Genomic DNA, 17,327 nt, shown 5'->3' on the forward strand with positions numbered 1-17,327 from the left:
ATCTTCTTACTATACTACAGTAGCTCCTATTTGTCATGCAAGTAGCCCATTAGTGCCTCGTGTTTTCACCTGTGTCTTCAGATCAATCTCAGATCAGTCATGCACCGATCATTACAAGTTTAATAAAGTAGCACTCACTTGTCCAAAACAAAGTAGAGGTCAAACCCTCCGTAGCAGGACGAGCCGGCCTCCCTCCTGCCTTGGCTCTGCCCTGCGCTGCTGACCACCAGGACCACCACCAGCATGCCCAGTTCCACACCGAGCAGGACCTGCCTGCACCAGCACTGGGACATCACCCCGGGTTAAAGAAAAGGCACCAGCTCAGCCAAGAAGAAGGTAAACAGTCTCCGATTGGAAATGTTGGTCCACTCTCCCTCTCACGCCACACTCGTGCAGTCAGCCATGCTGCACATGCATTAAAGTCCTCTCGGGATCAGCGTCCCATCTCCTCAGCAGCAGATGTGTGCTGGCAGAGTAGGAGTGGAGCTACTGGGACTCAAGACTTCAGCTCCCTCTCTCTCCACGCTCAATCTTTTTAACACATGCTGCCATGAGTTCACGTAAAAAACGTTTTCTTTTTGTTTTTTAGCAGCTTTTACCAGACATTTGTTCTTGCTCTTAACAGCAATTAACACAAATGTGCATGCACTTTTTTTTCAGGTTTACTCAATTCATTACCTACCCATCAGTGCCCCTTAGTGGTGGGAGAGGCCCTCAGATGTTTGACTTGGGCGAGTAAGAGTAATTAGTTAAACAAATGCACTATACAAATCATTGTGGTTAAATATGAAATATCTTCAGTTTAGTCAACTGTATTAAAGGTAAGAACTTAACCTACGTAAACACTGGAACAATTACATGTGCTGTCTCTCCTGAAGTAACTTTATACCTAAAGGTTGTCGTTTGTTTTTTAAAAGTGTCTCTCTACTTTAACTGTAGCTCCCAGCTCTCAAAATACAGGCTATTTTAAGAGCTGGGTATTCAACCTTCAAAAGAATCAATTAAAAACTAAACTGAAGTGACAGTAGCTGGGCCTTTCACCAAGATGTAAAAAATTAAATATGGCAGTAGTCCTTTCTGTCTTTGCCAACATAAACAGTTCATAGTAGAAACTGAATATGCATGGCACTGTGTGTGCAGTGGTAAAATAGCTCAGGTTAAGAGCAAAAAACAGGATGTATCTTCGTGCTCGCTGCACCCTCGCTGCGAGGGGGACCCAAGTTCCCATCAGCAAAAACACGTGGGTTTGCTATCCTGGCTCCAAGATGGTGGAATGAGCTCCCATTGACATCAGGACAGCAGATAGCTTACACATCTTCGGGCGCAGACTGAAAACTCATCTCTTTCGACTCCACTTCGAGCGATAGAACTATTAACAGAGCACTTATATACTAATAAAGGGCTGGCTTATCTAAAGCCACTTGAAATGTTTTTGCTCTATGAAACCTGATGTACTTATATGATTCTGTTTTCTTTAAGATTGTATTTTGTTGGTCGAACGCACTTATTGTAAGTCGCTTTGGATAAAAGCGTCAGCTAAATGCAATGTAATGTAATGTAATAAAAGGTGATATATTTAGGAGTCAATGTGACATCCACAGAGAGGGGTGATATAAGGAGGACTTTAAACTCATCACACTCAGTAAGTGGTTCCCTTCCTTTATTTTGCTCGCTTTTTAAATCCGCTTAACAAATTGTCTTAACAAAGTACAGTAGGTGGAGTGGACCCTGTCACCTGGAGGTGCGTATAGGGTCAAGAATTAACTCCTATTTAAGATGGTTTTTAAACCTGTCTTGGGAAAGAGCCTGGGATATACAGTACTGTATGTTGTAATAAGTTAGCTTGTAGGTTTGCAGGAATTAAAAAAATGTTCTGGGTGAAAGTGACATTTTGCTCCAAAACGATCCTCCAAATTAAGAAAGACAGACAGACAGAAGAAAGAACATAAGAAGATATAAAGAGGAATGGATTAAGTGCCATGAGAAACATATAGGTTTGGTAGCTAGTCCCGCATTGTGAGTGTGCATAGCGCATCTGCCTGCAGGTGAAGTGCCTCTGGTTCAGATGCATGGCTGTAATGCACCGTGCTCTCTCGGTGCTGTATGGCAGCGGATCACTGCAGCAGCATGGAGCCGTGAGGAAACAGCGCTGTGTTCCTGAAATCACACCGCTGCTGCTGTCGAGGAACTTTAGTTTGAGCGATTGTCTCTGCCCACATTTACCAACTTTACCTGTTGTAGACATTTGATGGTAGCCTACGTAATGGAAGTCGCTCCATCGTTTCTGTGGCTGCTGCTGTGCAGTCTGCGCGTGTCTCTGGCGGCTGACTGGCAGGCGGTGGACCCTCATGTTACCCTCCTCGGTGATGTAATCGACTACAAGGATCCCTGTAAAGCTGGTACAGTCAATTTTACCTCGTCTGCAAATATATTGATCCTATGTATTCCCTTTTGGTGTATGCAGTATTATGTTCTGTGTGTTGTTCCAATACACGTAGCCTATAGGCCATAAACACATTGAGCTCACACATCTCAAAGTTAAATGTAGCTATTAATGATGTTGATGTAAATGTATAGAAAAATGTAGGATAACATTTAGGTATACACTTTCTATACACAAAAGAAAAAAATCCTTCCATATATTGTCCGTAATTTATCAATGAGATAACAATTTAGTGTTAACCTGCATGAGTTGTTAGAATAAAAGCACTCATTTCCACAATATAAGTAAAATAAATGTAATTTGAAGATGTTTGTATATAACTTGCTCTTGACTTATAATGTAGGTATTTTAAGTATTGGTCTAAAGTAAAACAAGTAGCAATCTCCGAGACAAATCAGCCTAATGCAACAGCTATATTGTTCAAGTGTCTGGTAGTGTTGGAAGAACTAATGCCCAACATAAAAATAATTCATTACAAGGAAAAAGTCCTGTATTTAAAATACATACGGTCTAATAAATAAATTGATTAGTTGGATGACTAAAAGGGCCCTTTTATATCATTTTATATGACAGTTTTAGTGAAAAACAGTGAAACTTAGCTGAAGTTTCATCTGTGGCATAGCTTTATAGTTTACAGTATTGTAACAAAGCTTTCAGGTACATATAGTGGAAGAAAACGTAAGCTATTTGTCTCAATATTCGTGGAGAACAAGTATCTCATAAGTTAAAATTGAAGTACACAAGTGAAGTATCTCAGAGTTGTACTCGGGTGCAGTAATAGAGAAAATGTTTTTAGTGACATTGTGTTTAAAAAATAAGAAGAACAATTCAATAAAGCATACCATAAGAATATTCAGAAATAGAGGTCAGGGTGAGGTGTCTGATTTGATAAACCCGTCTTTAATACCATTGCAATTAGCTTTCTGTAGAGTTAAAGAATATGCAACTTTATTCCTTTGTATAACAAGCCAAAAGACCACTTTGCTTATTAGCGGGCCCCCAGCTGCTTGTGGTCCCTTTTCACTTGTGACTTCTGAAACTTCCACAACACACCACTCTTCTTCTCCGAGGCAGTTGCCTGGAGACTGGGGGTCATTGAGGCCGTGCCAGCGCTGTCCTCGGCAGAACGCCGGTGAAATCCCTCTGGCTTCAGGGTACGGGGCGCACACTGCAGGGGTGACAGTCATTTACAGTCACCCTTTGCATGAGTGAATTCACTTCAAAAGGCCGACACAGGGCCTTCAATGTCTTTTCAGTTGCACTTTCAAAGGTGGTTACATCACACAGCTAAATGAGGTCTTTAATGGGAGCAACTTTACTAAGCTTTTCTGCCCGACTAGTAAAACATGAGATACTGTTGTATGCAGGAGGTCATTATAACGGAAGCAAAATGTGAGGGAACCGAAAACATGGTCAGATGTGTGTGGGATTCCTCTAATTAGGTTTCAGAGTAGACACTTTGAAGCCTGGATGTAGTTGTCAGTCACTGAAAGCTCATTTGGACTTCAGTATTGGCTAGTGTGTGTAATGTTGTGTGTCTTGTGGTTCAGCTTTGTGTTTTTGATGCTGAAGTTGAAGGTTTTCCTGCTTTCAACCAAACTTAAGTCCAGACATGAATCATTCCTTCTTTTGGCTTGTTTGGTTGTTTACACTTGCTTGTTTTTGTCTCCCAACCTGCAACTCTTTAACACGTTCACCTTTTTTTTATCTTATGCTGTTCTTATGCAAGAACACTTTTCCATACGTAGCATTTTTAGGCTTAGTAAAACATTAAGCCTGGGACTGACGTTATAATGCTGTCACGCCTGATATCTGGGACACGTAGAAAAGATAAGAGTAATGTTTGGGGAATCCATGCTGCTAAACCAAACACACACAAAACAAACATTGTTCCTGGAGTGCTCTGTGGGTCTTCCTGAGTTACATGCGTGGTCACAAGCGATTCCATTTAGAAGAGTTTCCTCTAATCATAATTTCATTGGTAGAAAGTGATGTTGAGTCTTTGAAGGTGTGGAAGATGCAGTTCTTCATCTTATCAAGCCTGCAAAGCGCTTTGCTCCGATGTACAGTAAAGGACTTCACTCCTCAGTTATTGAGTTGCTGGGTATAATTATGAAAACATATCTCTGCTTATTGACTAAGGCATTTTACCACAACCTTGTTTTGTAACTTTGAGAAACACACAACTCTACAGACTTAATCTCAAGGCCATAAATGAATATATGAACTTCTTACAAGAGTTCTTTATGGTTGTTGTTTTGCCATTCCAGCAAAGTGGAGTCACAATGCTATAAGGTATTCAGTTCACATCTTCATTCTCTGAAATGACAGAGACAGTCCTCCAATATGTGTCAGTGTGTGTGCTCAGCAGGAGTGTTTGCTGATCAAACAGACACATGGAGTCCGTTTAGACCTCTTCTCAGGACAGAGATATTCGACACAGTATTGCATGCAGTGAAGTTTGGCTGCTTTTCGAAGTAAGAAAAATAACTGAGAATCAGAGATGAGTTTTAAAAATATCATTAGAGTCAGGTTCTGTCTGTGATGAAGAAATGATTAAACCAACCGCTCAAACCTTTGTGTGGATTTACTGAATGACTCGGTGTGAGAAATAGGTCATAAAGTTTAGTTTTCTCCACATTACTTAAAGATAACACTACTCCGAATTAAAGAAATAATATGATATTTGGGAAATATGCTTCGAGCTTAAATGGGAAAATCAATGTATCTGAGTGTTCATCTTTTCGCCCCAGCTGCCTTTTTGGGAGATATCGCCCTTGATGAAGACGACCTCCGCATGTTCAGAGCCCTCAGCAATGATGGTGCAACGCCCACCGTCCAGACCAGCGACACAGACTCAGGTATCAAATATCATTAATTTACTGACCTTTGAATTATTCTTATGACTGTTTGGGGTGTTCAAATAAAGGGATATACTCAATCAGACTCATGTTTTGCACAGTTAACAGCTCCAGACAGAGCATCAGGAGTAAGAGAGCCACAGACAGGCAGAGTCTCCGTCGGAGGAGGAGAGCGGCCACATCCAGACCTGAGAGAGTGTGGCCGGACGGCATCATCCCGTATGTGATCAGTGGGAACTTCACAGGTGAGCTCTGGATTAAAACAGCAAAGCTTTCATAAACATGTACAGGAGAGTTGTCTGCGTTACAGTCAGCATGTGTTGGCTGCTCTCTGTGATGTTGACCTGGTGAGGCTGTCGAACTCTAATTCCTTTCAGGCAGTCAGAGAGCCATTTTCCGACAGGCCATGCGTCACTGGGAGAAACACACTTGTGTAACATTCACTGACAGGACGACTGAAGAAAGCTACATTGTTTTCACCTACCGACCCTGTGGGTGAGTCGGCTGCTCATTAACCGTTCTTATATATACTCGGGTTTCTACTAACACGTGTACATGTTCTAAAGACACATTATGTGTCTCGGAGTATGTCCAAGTATCCCTGTACTCATGCTCCTATGAAACATTACACTGTAGTTACTGTAAGTTATTCTCCCTAGAAAGCCCAGTCTGCTCTGATTGACTTGCAAGAAAGGCACTGCAAATGTTTCATGAAGCTGTTGTCGCTTCTAAATCATTTAATTTGTTAAGATGCTATTTCGTTGTATTCAATAATTGATCAAGATGCTTGCATGTAGATAATGGCTCCATACGGAAGGGCTTTGCTCATATGGCAGCCAAACATTCTGTTGTGTGTGTTTGAATGGCCCAATGAAAAAAGCCATTTGATTGGTCGAATTAAACAAGCCATATGATTGGTCATTTAAAACAAAGGATTTGATTGGCCCATTGGAACGATTCATTTGATTGGCCCATCTAAGTACACAGACATATATGAAGGCAATGGCAGTCTGGGAATGTTACATCCAAAAACATAAAATCTGAAAAACGTGTACTCTACAAAGCTCAACAAAAAAGTAAAGCTTCTAGTTATGATGTTCAGACACATGGGTGTATCGTCCTATGTTACACTCATGCACCTCGGTGTTTGTTAAGGTGCTCTTTAGTTAATAGTGTCGCCCCTGCAGGTGTTGCTCCTACGTGGGGAGGAGAGGTGCCGGCCCTCAGGCCATCTCTATAGGGAAGAACTGTGACAAGTTTGGCATCGTGGTGCATGAACTGGGTCACGTGATCGGCTTCTGGCACGAACACACACGTCCAGACCGGGACGAGCATGTCAGCATCATCAGAGACAACATCCAACCAGGTACTGACACTGGATACAAAGGTGTCAAAACATGCATATCCTCACTGACCCTCCGGATGTTTCTTCTTTCCTTCACTCCACTGACGATGTGTTTATGAATAGGGCAGGAGTATAACTTCCTGAAGATGGAGCCGGGCGAGGTCGACTCGCTGGGGGAGGTTTACGACTTTGGCAGCATCATGCATTATGCAAAGAATACATTCTCCAGGTTGGCATTGTGAAACCTTGCTTTGTAGTTTTGTGGTACTACTAAAATGTAATGACTTTATACCCCAGATGTACTTTGATCCAGCTCTACCCTGGTTCACAGAAACAGGCCATTAGTGATTCACTCTACTAGGCCTGCAACTGGCCACACACAGTGCACCAGGCCATCATCGCCAACACCGTTCTTCTTAGCCTAAGTGATTTAGCTCCTTTATGTTCATGGCATTTAGAGTTTTAATTGAACACTTTTTTCACTGAGGAGAGTTCTGATTGGTTACTGTAGTTGTATGATATTTATTACAAGGTCTTGCTCAGTTGACCTCCCCAGCTGCCCCTCATTTCATGCTGCATTATCAGCGGAGCTCCGACACTGACCAAGTGCTGTTCCCCTCATTCAGCTAAACAAGCTTCATAGGGAACCTCAGGGGATTTGATCTTGTCACAGAAATGGCTTCACACTAGTCTCCTTTTCATTTCTGCACGAGCATGTTGTTGCCCTGTTGCTTTTCTCTGTGCTTTTGGTTTTTTACCTCCAATCGCCGCTTCGCTGGTGTGGGTCATGGAGGCGAGCCAAGGTAAATAAAGGCCTGGCAGTTCAGGCTTTGTTGAACAATTTGGGCTGGAGTGGCCTTTTTCTCTGGCATTCAGCAGCGGGCTCCACTGAGCCGGCTGGCACCGCCGAAAGGCCCCTTTCAGAGTGCTCTGTTTGCACATGCCTGTCATTCATGGGTGCATCTCCATGGGAACTGTGCAACAGTGACCTCCAAACCCAGAGAGATAATCACAATCAATAAAGTATCAAGGTGTTGAACAGGAGTCAGCTGTCTGAACTTTGGAACAACATATGTTGCTGCACCTCCTCCTCTGCAGACTTTTGAATGATTAGATTTACTTCCATCTCTTTGAGAATTAACTGCTTGTGATCCGTCTGATACAGAGGCATCTTTTTAGACACCATCTTGCCTCGATATGACGTCAATGGAGTCCGGCCACCTATTGGACAGAGGACCCAGCTTAGCAAAGGGGACATTGAGCAGGCCCGCAAACTCTACAAGTGTGCAAGTGAGTAGTGCATGTGCGGAAAACATCCTGACCCAAATGATTTATTTTATCATCATTATTTACCAATCCAATTAGATAGCAAACACCATGACGGAATATGCACTAAAGCTAAGGGAACCAGCTTCTTTGTTCTTTATTCTGGGACGTTCAAGTGATTTCTCACTGTAATAAGACCATGTGTGTGTTATGGTGTGTGCTTGTTAAAGGGTGTGGGGACAGCCTGCAGGAGAGCTCTGGAAACTTTTCTTCTCCGGGTTTTCCCAACGGTTACTCAGCGTACGCTCACTGTGTGTGGAGGATTTCTGTCACTCCAGGAGAGAAGGTGAGTAATGACAAACAACAAGTAATTCATTTAGGGACGCTCACCTGAGTTTCAACAGTCACATTAAAACAGTTACTAAATCAGCCTACTACCACCTAAAGAACATATCTAGGATTAAAAGACTAATGTCACAGCAGGATTTGGAAAAACTTGTCCATGCCTTTATCTTCAGTAGACTCGACTACTGCAATGGTGTCTTCACAGGTCTCACTAAAACATCTATTAGGAAGCTGCAGCTGACTCAGAACGCTGCTGCTCGAGTCCTCACTAACACTAAGAAAGTGGATCACATCACTCCTGTTCTGAAGTCTTTACACTGGCTTCCTGTGTGTCAAAGAATAGATTTCAAAATATTGCTGCTGGTTTATAAAGAACTGAATGGTTTAGGCCCAAAATACATTACTGACCTCCTGCTAAACTAAGAACCATCCAGATCTCTCAGGTCTTCAGGGACTGGTCAGCTTTCTGTCCCCAGAGTCAGAACTAAACATGGAGAAGCAGCGTTCAGTTATTATGCTCCAAATATCTGGAACAAACTCCCAGAAACCTGCAGGTCCGCTGCAACTCTGACTACTTTTAAATCCAGGCTGAAGACTTTTCTTTTTGTCGCTGCTTTTAATTGAACTATTCATATCTTAAACTGCACTGTAACTTTTATCCATGTATTTTTTCTTTTAATTTTAATTGTATTAGCTTTTCTTTTTAATGACTGATTTTAAATGCCATTTGCTTAATGTCTTTCATTTTTTGTAAAGCACTTTGAATTGCCTTGTGTTGAAAAGTGCTATATAAATAACCTTGCCTTGCCTTGCCTTGCCTTGCCTTGCCGTTACTGACTGTTACTCATATCAAAACATTCAATACATTAACTCTCCCAGCCCCAAATACAATTCTCTACAGACTCTTCAGCTGTAATTAAATATTGCAAAAATAGCAGCAGTGATATGGTGCACAGATCAGTTTGAAAAAAATCGGTCCATTTATTTAAGTACTTTTCAAGGTCAAATTAACAATTACTCATGATATACTGTAGATCAATTGGCAGGTACATTATTCAGTTTATCTTTATAAGATTGACTTACTTTTATTAATACTACTAAATGATTAACTTCTGAAACCATAAAAGAATGATAACTTAAATGAAATGAATCAGTGACCACTGCTAGCTCAGTGTCACACGTTTCAAACCTAGTAGTACCAACAAGAGGAAGATATTTAGTCACAAACTTCCCTCATGCTTCTTCTTCTGTCTCTTAGATTGTTCTGAATTTTACTTCCATGGACCTCTTCAGGAGTCACTTGTGTTGGTACGACCATGTGGAGGTCCGGGACGGGTTCCGGAGGAAAGCCCCTCTGAAAGGTCTGTAACTTTGACTGACACCTCGCCTCCCTCTCATGCAGAAACCTCAAGTCATTCCTGTGTCATAAACTCATTTCCAAGCTCCGTGAAGTGTCATTTCTTCATGGACTTTTGCAGGCCGTTTTTGTGGAGACACGCTTCCAGAACAGATCATCTCCACCGACAGTCAACTGTGGATTGAGTTCAGAAGCAGCAGCAGCTGGTTGGGGAAAGGCTTTACAGCAGTCTATGAAGGTACAACATTGACAATAGTGTATGCTTTTATTCAGCACTTCTTTCCCCTGACTGTAGAAGTATAGAAAGCTTACCCCTGGTTGAAACAAATCACTTCTCACCTCCTGTGCAGCCATCTGTGGGGGAGAGGTGAAGCGGGACAGCGGCCAGATCCAGTCTCCCAATTATCCCGATGACTACCAGTCCAACAAAATGTGTGTGTGGAAAATCACAGTCGCAGAGGGTTTCAACGTTGGCCTCTCCTTTCAGTCATTTGAGGTAAAATCACTTTTCAAGGCATTGTGAAAAGGAGAACATGCAAGAATGCTTCACCAGCCTCAGATTCACCACGTTTTCTTAGCGCTTTAGTTTTTCGACTTTGAAAGGCGAGTAAGGCCTCATCTGCTGTAACATCTCTTTGCAAACATCACTGGCCTTGCTTCCCCTGCAGATTGAGAAACATGACAGCTGTGCCTACGACTTTGTGGAGGTGAGAGACGGCGGCTCAGACAGCAGCCCACTGCTCGGACGTTTCTGCGGCTACGACAAACCAGACGACATGAAAAGCAGCTCCAACCAGCTCTGGCTGAAGTTTGTGTCCGACGGCTCGGTCAACAAAGCCGGGTTTGCAGGCAACTTTTTTAAAGGTCAGAAAGTCATTACGGTAACGAACGGCCAGGATTGAAGAGAGCGTCTGGTTTTATTTTTGACGTTTTCCAATTTCCAGAGATGGACGAGTGCTCCAGACCCGACCACGGTCACTGTGAGCAGCGCTGCCTGAACACGCTGGGCAGCTACAGGTGTGCCTGTGATCCAGGGTATGAGCTGGCAGCGGACAGACGCAGCTGTGAGAGTGAGTGGAGACGCGACTTCACACACTGCGCCTGCATACTGCTTCAGTCACATCTGTACCCTGCTTGTAGAGATCTTCTCTCAGTGCAACACATATCCAATGTCTCTGAGAAGACAATCAAGTGGAAGATTTTACAATCAATTCTGAACCGAACTGGAAGCCAGTGTAGTGAGGCCAGAATTGGGGTGATGTGGTCATGCTTTTTGTGGCCAGTCAGAAGACGTGCAGCTGCGTTCTGCACTAGCTGCAGGCGTCTAATTGAGGCCTGGTCCATACCCACGTACGTACAGAGCGTTGCAGTAATCCAGTCTCGAGGTAACAAAGGCGTTAATAACCCTTTCCAGGTCTTTAAAAGATAAAAACGACTTGGTCTTGGCCAATAGTCGTATTTTAAAAAAGCAGGTTTTGACTACGCTGCTGACCTGCTTATCGAATTTAAAAGCGCTATTGAAGGTCACTCCAAGGTTCGTGACAGAGGGGAGGATATTATTTTTGAGGGAGCCCAGAATATCAACCTGGGAGGCTGGAGGTTGGGGTCCAAAAAAGATAACCACAGTCTTGCTCTCATAAAATCAAACCTTTCGAAAAACTGTTTCCAGTCTTTGGTTTTTAACTAATCTATCTTCCTGGGGGTATGCACTTTTTTTTTTACTAGGTTAATTCATCTTCTACAGCTGTAGTATTTCCAATCAATAGGCTATGACCTTCTTCTACCACCAGAGGGCAGTACTACCTCACTGCATTTCTTGAGCCTTCAGCACAATGTGGTGCATTTCTTGATTAAAAAAGTGATTGCGTAATCTTTAGTAACTACTCTTCTTCCAGTATCACTCATTCATATTACATAAATGATCCTGGTTGTAATCTAAGTTTTTGTTATCAAGAGCTTGTTAGCTACGGGGGTAACATGTCCTGCAATTAAATGCAAGAATTCTGACATTAGCACAAATCTAATTAATGTGTCTGTGTGTTCTCCCACCAGCAGCTGCCTGTGGCGGGTTCATCACCAAGCTGAACGGCTCCCTCACCACCCCCGGCTGGCCCAAAGAATACCCCCCCAACAAGAACTGTGTGTGGCAGCTGGTGGCGCCCATTCAGTATCGCATCACTCTGGTGTTCGATGTGTTCGAGGCCGAAGGGAATGATGTAAGTTCATGACTGTAATACATCTCTCTGCAGACTTTTGATCAGATAGTCTACTATAATCATGATCATTTTGCAGGCCAACTCTGTGTCCTCTGTAGTAAAAATGTCCAGTGTTTACCACCAGGTGTGTAAGTATGACTATGTGGAGGTGCGCAGTGGGTTGAGTTCGGACTCCGAGCTTCATGGGAAGTTCTGTGGAGCGGAAAAACCTGATGTGATCACCTCCCAACAAAACAACATGAGGATCGAGTTCAAGTCTGACAACACCGTCTCCAAGAGGGGCTTCAAGGCCCACTTCTTCTCTGGTAAGTAATGAGGGAACTTTACAGGAAGTGCTGAGGAAGGAAACACTGAGGAAGTATTACATAATGCCAAAGGCCTGCTACTGGAGGAAACATCTCTGCACTCCAGAGGTGGGAGAAGTACTCTAGATCTTGTAATTGAGTGAAAGTATAAGTAGTGTAGTGTAGGAACACTAAAAATTACTAAATATACTTAAACTACCAAAAGTAAAAGTACATATTACGCAATTGGTCCATTGAGTGTAATTAGTGATGCATTAAAGTGTTATCAAAGCTGGTAAAGGTGCAGCTATCTACATCTGTAAAGTAACTAAAGATACAAAATAAATGTAGTGGAGTAAAAGTACACGAGTTACCTGAATTGTAGTGGGGTAGAAGTACAAAGTAGCAAACAATTGAAATACTCAAGTCAAGTACAAGTATCTCAAAATTGTAATTAAGTACTTGGGTAAATCTACTTGGTTACTTTACACCTCTGCTGCACTCCAAAAACAATGAAGCAGCTGTCTTCACTTTCTGATGCTAGACCGGAGGCAGGGATGTTGGACTTGTTTGTTCAAATGTAATTTAATTTTGCACAATTCAATCGTTTAAAAGCATGCCTGGAGTTTAAAGTGAATCTGTCAATTTCACATTCAGACTCACAGTTTGTATTATTCACATAATTAAGACTAATGTTTGTGTATTTCTCTGATGGTATTTTATTTTATTATCTAATGTAAAATAATTGTGTAGAAAATGTCATTGCGAAAATGCTCTCCAACTAAATTATAAATATGTTAAAAGTGCTTCATGCGACAACAGCTGAAATACATCCACCTAAACAGACCACCATTTATAATAATAACGGCTATAGAATTAATTACATTTTTTCTCAAATGAATGTCCCAACTGAATGCTCTTTTTTGTAATAAAGAATATGTTGATAGCTCATCTGAATATCCACATAATAACATCTTATTCATTTTGTAATGTTGCGAATGACCAGCTAAAATGTATTAAATGGATCCACTAGTGTACGTATCGGCCTATATCTTGAACCTCAAGCTGTTGATGTATTTCACAATGTATGCATTTGGTTCTTTGGACTGGAAGAGCTGAGCTTTTTAAAAACACTTGCATAAGACTCTTAGACAAGAGAGTTTTGCTGAGAGCGTACAGTACTGCAGATTCTCCCTCGTTCAGTAACACAGGGGGCCTTTGTGTCTGCACTGCAGCGGCACATCTTGGCCCAAAACTCAATATGTGGTGAACTTTTTCCGTGACGGATTCAAGTGCTGTGCAAAGGAATTTTGAAAAGCAAATTCTTTAAACATTTCAACAGATATAGACGAGTGCTCCAAAGAAAACGGAGGCTGCCAGCAGGAGTGTGTGAACACCTTCGGGAGCTACAGCTGCCAGTGCCGCAGCGGCTTCATGCTGCACGACAACAAGCACGACTGCAAGGAAGGTACAGTGGCTGTTCCTGCTGCATACTCGCATGTCTTATTGGAAGGGTCAGTGCACACACATTACAGAAAGACTGGAAACAATGTCTTATTTTTATTTAAGCAGAGATGGAAAAAGTACACACATCCTTTACTCAAATAGAAGTACAGATACTCGTGTTTAAAATTACTCTGGTAAAAGTAGAAGTACTGACTAAACTTCTTTACCCAAGTAAAAGCAGAAATGATTAAAGTAAAATATTCGTTTGACACAAACAAATTATCATTAAATATAAGCAAAACAAAGATTATGTTATTTGGAAAACATAAAACAAATCCACAGATACAATTAATACTAGATAACATACACATAGAAAGAGTATATGAAATGAAGTTCCTTGGTGTGGTTTTGGACCACAACATCAGCTGGAAACCTCATATCACTCTATATAACACACTAATATTGCTATATCTGATTTACTGTGTGGAGATTTGGGGAAACACGTACAAAACCAACCTACAGCCGTTATGCACATTACGAAAAAGGGCTATAAGAGTTATCAATAATGTTGGATATCTTGAACACACTAATGTATTATTTTTGAAGTCACACATATTGAAGTTCATTGATCTGGTTAAATTTAAAACGGCACAAATCATGTACAGAGCAAGACATAATCTACTTCCTAGGAAATTAAAAACATTGTTCATAGACAGAGAGGGTGGGTATAATTTGAGAGGAAATCTACATTTGAAACAACTCAAGGTCAGAACAACTCTGAGAAGTATGAGTTTAACAATCTGTGGGGTGATTTGATGGAATGGTTTGGAGCAGGAGTTAAAACAAAGCACACGCATAATTCAGTTTAAAAGGATGTACAGAAACACTTTTTTGGAAAACTATGAGAATGAAGAAAGGTAATTGAAGATGAGAAATGATTGTATATGTTTGTATAAATGTAAATGTATGTAGGAATAACTTGCATAATGATTTAAAGGACAATCATTGATCAAGTAAGGGGTGGGAATTAATAAGCATTTGCTTCCTCCCTTTCGGACACATATGATTTATTATTATTATTAATATGAAGACATTTTTAGTTTTTTTGTTGAATATACAAATATTACCATGAATGTGGATAAATACTGTATTATAACAATACGGTATTCTGTTTTTCACATTTGTTATTTGTTATTTTTTTAATCTGTTCGAAATAAAGACTGAAAGAAAAGTAAAGGAGTATGGGCAAAAAGTACCCATAACTAGCAGCTGTTTTAAAGAGTACCTGACCTCCCTTTATATTAATAGAACAATAATGTCATTGTTAGCTAATGAATGTTTCCATGCTGAACAACGGCAACATGACAACGTTTCCATTGGTCCCTCTTCTTTAGAGAAGAGCAGGAAGTGATGGATACACGGATCGTGTTCAAATCAAGAGGCACGCAATGACTCTGAATAATAATGATCACGCCACCAAACACACATTCAAACTAAAGTAACTAACCTGTTAGAAAGTACAGGTATTTGTGTTAAAAATGTAAGAAGTAAAAGTAAAAAGTCATCAGAAAAATAAGAAGTGGAGTAAAGTTGCCTACTGATACCAGAAAAATGTACTTAAGTACAGTAACTAAGTATTTGTACTCCACTACTTCCCACCTCTGTATTTAAGTGTTTGTTTTTCACCTTTTATGTAATCTCCCCTTGAAAATGAGCTGACATGAGGGGACAAAAGCTCGGTGTTCTACTTTATAACTTTGATATATCTTATTTACATGTTATTTCTTCTGTCTGGACAGTTTTCTTCTTTCTTATTGTTATTACTTTTGATGGATGCCTATTCTTAGGGAAAGACCCCAGAGGACGCGTGTGGTGAAAGGGGGAAATGATGTGACCACTCTGTGATGCAGCTTCCATTGTTTTGCTTTCCAGCGGGCTGTGATAACGCCGTGAGCACGGTGTCCGGCACAATGAGCAGCCCCAACTGGCCCGATAAGTATCCCAACAAGAAGGCCTGCACCTGGTCTCTGTCCACAACCCCGGGCCATCGGATCAAACTGGTATGTCCAAGCGTCTTTTGTCACAAGCCAACTTGAAAAGAAAGATATTCATACCTTTTTATCACCACAGGTTTTCAACGAGATTGACATGGAGGCTCACCTGGAGTGTGCTTACGACCACCTGGAGATCTACGACGGGCAGGACGCTCGTGCACAAAGTCTAGGACGATTCTGCGGCACCAAAAAGCCTTCTCCAGTCATGTCCACTGGAAACAAAATGTTCCTGCATTTTTTCTCAGACAACTCCGTGCAGAAGAGAGGCTTTGAGGCTTCATACAGAGCAGGTGGGCAAAGCAATTTTCTACGCCCCAAAAGTCTGGAAAATGGCCCTTTGGAGAAAGAATAAAATACGAAAAAAGTGATGTTTCAACTATGTTTGTCCCGCTATGTTTAGAAAAGTTGCATTCTTTCCTCACTTTTACAAGATCCTCTGTGTGAGCCTCTAATCTTGTGGTTGTGAATTCCCAGAATGTGGAGGAAGCCTGAAAGCCGAGGTCAACACAAAAGATCTGTACTCCCATGCACAGTTTGGAGATACCAACTACCCGAGCGGCTCGGACTGTCTGTGGGTGGTCTCAGCTGAGAAGGGATACGGAGTGGAGATCATCTTCCAAGTGTTTGAGATCGAGGAGGAGGTGGACTGCGGGTATGATTACGTGGAGCTGTATGACGGTGCTGACATCAAGTCTCCCAGGCTGGGACGATATTGTGGATCTGGGGTAAGGCTAAAAATACCAGTTTAGAGTTTTAAAAACGGTTTAAATTACTCTTCAAAAACCCTTTTTCTTCCCCTCAGGCTCCAGAGGAAGTGTACTCAGCGGGAGATGCCATAGTTTTAAAGTTTCACTCCGATGACAGCATCAATAAAAAAGGCTTTCATGTTCGCTACACAAGCACAAAGTTCCAGGACACGTTACACGCAAGCAAGTGACTCTCTACCCCAAAACTAAATGCGGAGACTTCACCCCTAACTTTTGGTCGGACACACCCATCTCGAGTGGCTGCATGGATTGATACCGCAAACACCAACCCGCATACTTTTACACTCACATCTGTTTTGAAAATTGCATCTTCCATAGCTCTTTAGGATGAGAGGCGAGGAGTAGCTTGCAGTGATTATGTTGAGTAAATGCAGCGCCTGTAACGAGCTGATTAAGTCCTAGCACTGTGTTGAAGATATACAATGTATATATTGTGATATAGTCTTAATTTTAATGAATGTAATGCACTTTGTTGTTTTATAAAAATGGACGAATGCACATAACAAAATAATAATGATGGAGAAAGAAATGATGTAATCTGAGTTTTCCTTCCCAAAATATGAATTGTTCGTTTATTTTATATTTTGTCTGACTTGCATTTGATATTGAATTTTCATTTCATTCTTTACAGATTCAATTAGCGCCACATAATTCAATCTATCCAATATTCCCTTTACATCTCTGACTACGTCCTCATCAGTAAAACAAATGTATACTGACTTTGAACAGCAACTTAATACATAATACCTTGATTTATTTTTTAACTCACTTTAGTCTTTGAGAAGTGTACAATGTGGGCGTATAAGTACAGAGACAACAATTCAAGGAAGTGAGGAAGCGAGGATGTACAAACTGAAATAGGAGCCCTGAGCCTTCCATTTAGACCGATAGGGCTCCAACACCAACATAATGTAATCAAATGGCAAGGATGATCTATTTACTT

General features: G+C 41.4%; 2 protein-coding genes across 7 annotated transcripts in view; one reads left to right on the forward strand and one right to left on the reverse strand.

Annotated features, from left to right (window-relative positions):
- Window positions 1-2,310, reverse strand: part of antxr1b (ANTXR cell adhesion molecule 1b) — a 20,457-nt gene extending 18,147 nt beyond the window's left edge. The window contains exon 1 of one of the 2 annotated variants that reach the window (XM_034095507.1): window positions 2,233-2,310. In XM_034095507.1, coding sequence (XP_033951398.1) covers window positions 2,233-2,279 — 47 coding nt within the window. In that variant the 5' untranslated portion in view covers window positions 2,280-2,310. Of the gene's footprint in view, window positions 1-138; window positions 610-2,232 lie in introns of those variants that run through there. The other variant, XM_034095506.1, reaches the window with a different exon arrangement.
- On the forward strand, window positions 2,037-17,254 carry LOC117455874 (bone morphogenetic protein 1-like). 5 transcript variants are annotated; one of them, XM_034095501.2, is made up of 20 exons: window positions 2,037-2,399; window positions 5,197-5,304; window positions 5,406-5,549; window positions 5,682-5,799; window positions 6,492-6,670; window positions 6,773-6,878; window positions 7,815-7,939; window positions 8,146-8,261; window positions 9,519-9,621; window positions 9,739-9,855; window positions 9,968-10,113; window positions 10,286-10,481; window positions 10,562-10,687; window positions 11,670-11,833; window positions 11,910-12,138; window positions 13,460-13,585; window positions 15,496-15,623; window positions 15,694-15,907; window positions 16,092-16,342; window positions 16,420-17,254. In XM_034095501.2, the coding sequence occupies exons 1-20, from the start codon at window positions 2,249-2,251 to the stop codon at window positions 16,552-16,554; spliced, it is 2,982 nt and encodes a 993-aa protein (XP_033951392.1). In that variant the 5' UTR covers window positions 2,037-2,248; the 3' UTR covers window positions 16,555-17,254. The 5 variants fall into 5 exon arrangements, with proteins under 5 accessions (XP_033951392.1, XP_033951393.1, XP_033951394.1 ...); XM_034095502.2 differs by having other exon boundaries at window positions 11,673-11,833; XM_034095503.2 differs by having other exon boundaries at window positions 2,038-2,399; window positions 11,958-12,138.
- The last annotated feature ends 73 nt before the right edge of the window (window positions 17,255-17,327 follow it).

Source organism: Pseudochaenichthys georgianus, chromosome 12 (genome assembly GCF_902827115.2).
Source record: "Pseudochaenichthys georgianus chromosome 12, fPseGeo1.2, whole genome shotgun sequence".
Classification (NCBI taxonomy): Eukaryota; Metazoa; Chordata; class Actinopteri; order Perciformes; family Channichthyidae; genus Pseudochaenichthys; species Pseudochaenichthys georgianus.

Coding starts and splice junctions, on each gene's coding strand:
- LOC117455874 (XM_034095501.2), top strand. CDS start 2,249: ATGGTAGCCTACGTAATGGAAGTCGCTCCATCGTTTCTGTGGCTGCTG. Junction 12,139..13,459: donor CAAGGCCCACTTCTTCTCTG/GTAAGTAATGAG, acceptor ACATTTCAACAG/ATATAGACGAGTGCTCCAAA. Junction 16,343..16,419: donor GACGATATTGTGGATCTGGG/GTAAGGCTAAAA, acceptor TCTTCCCCTCAG/GCTCCAGAGGAAGTGTACTC.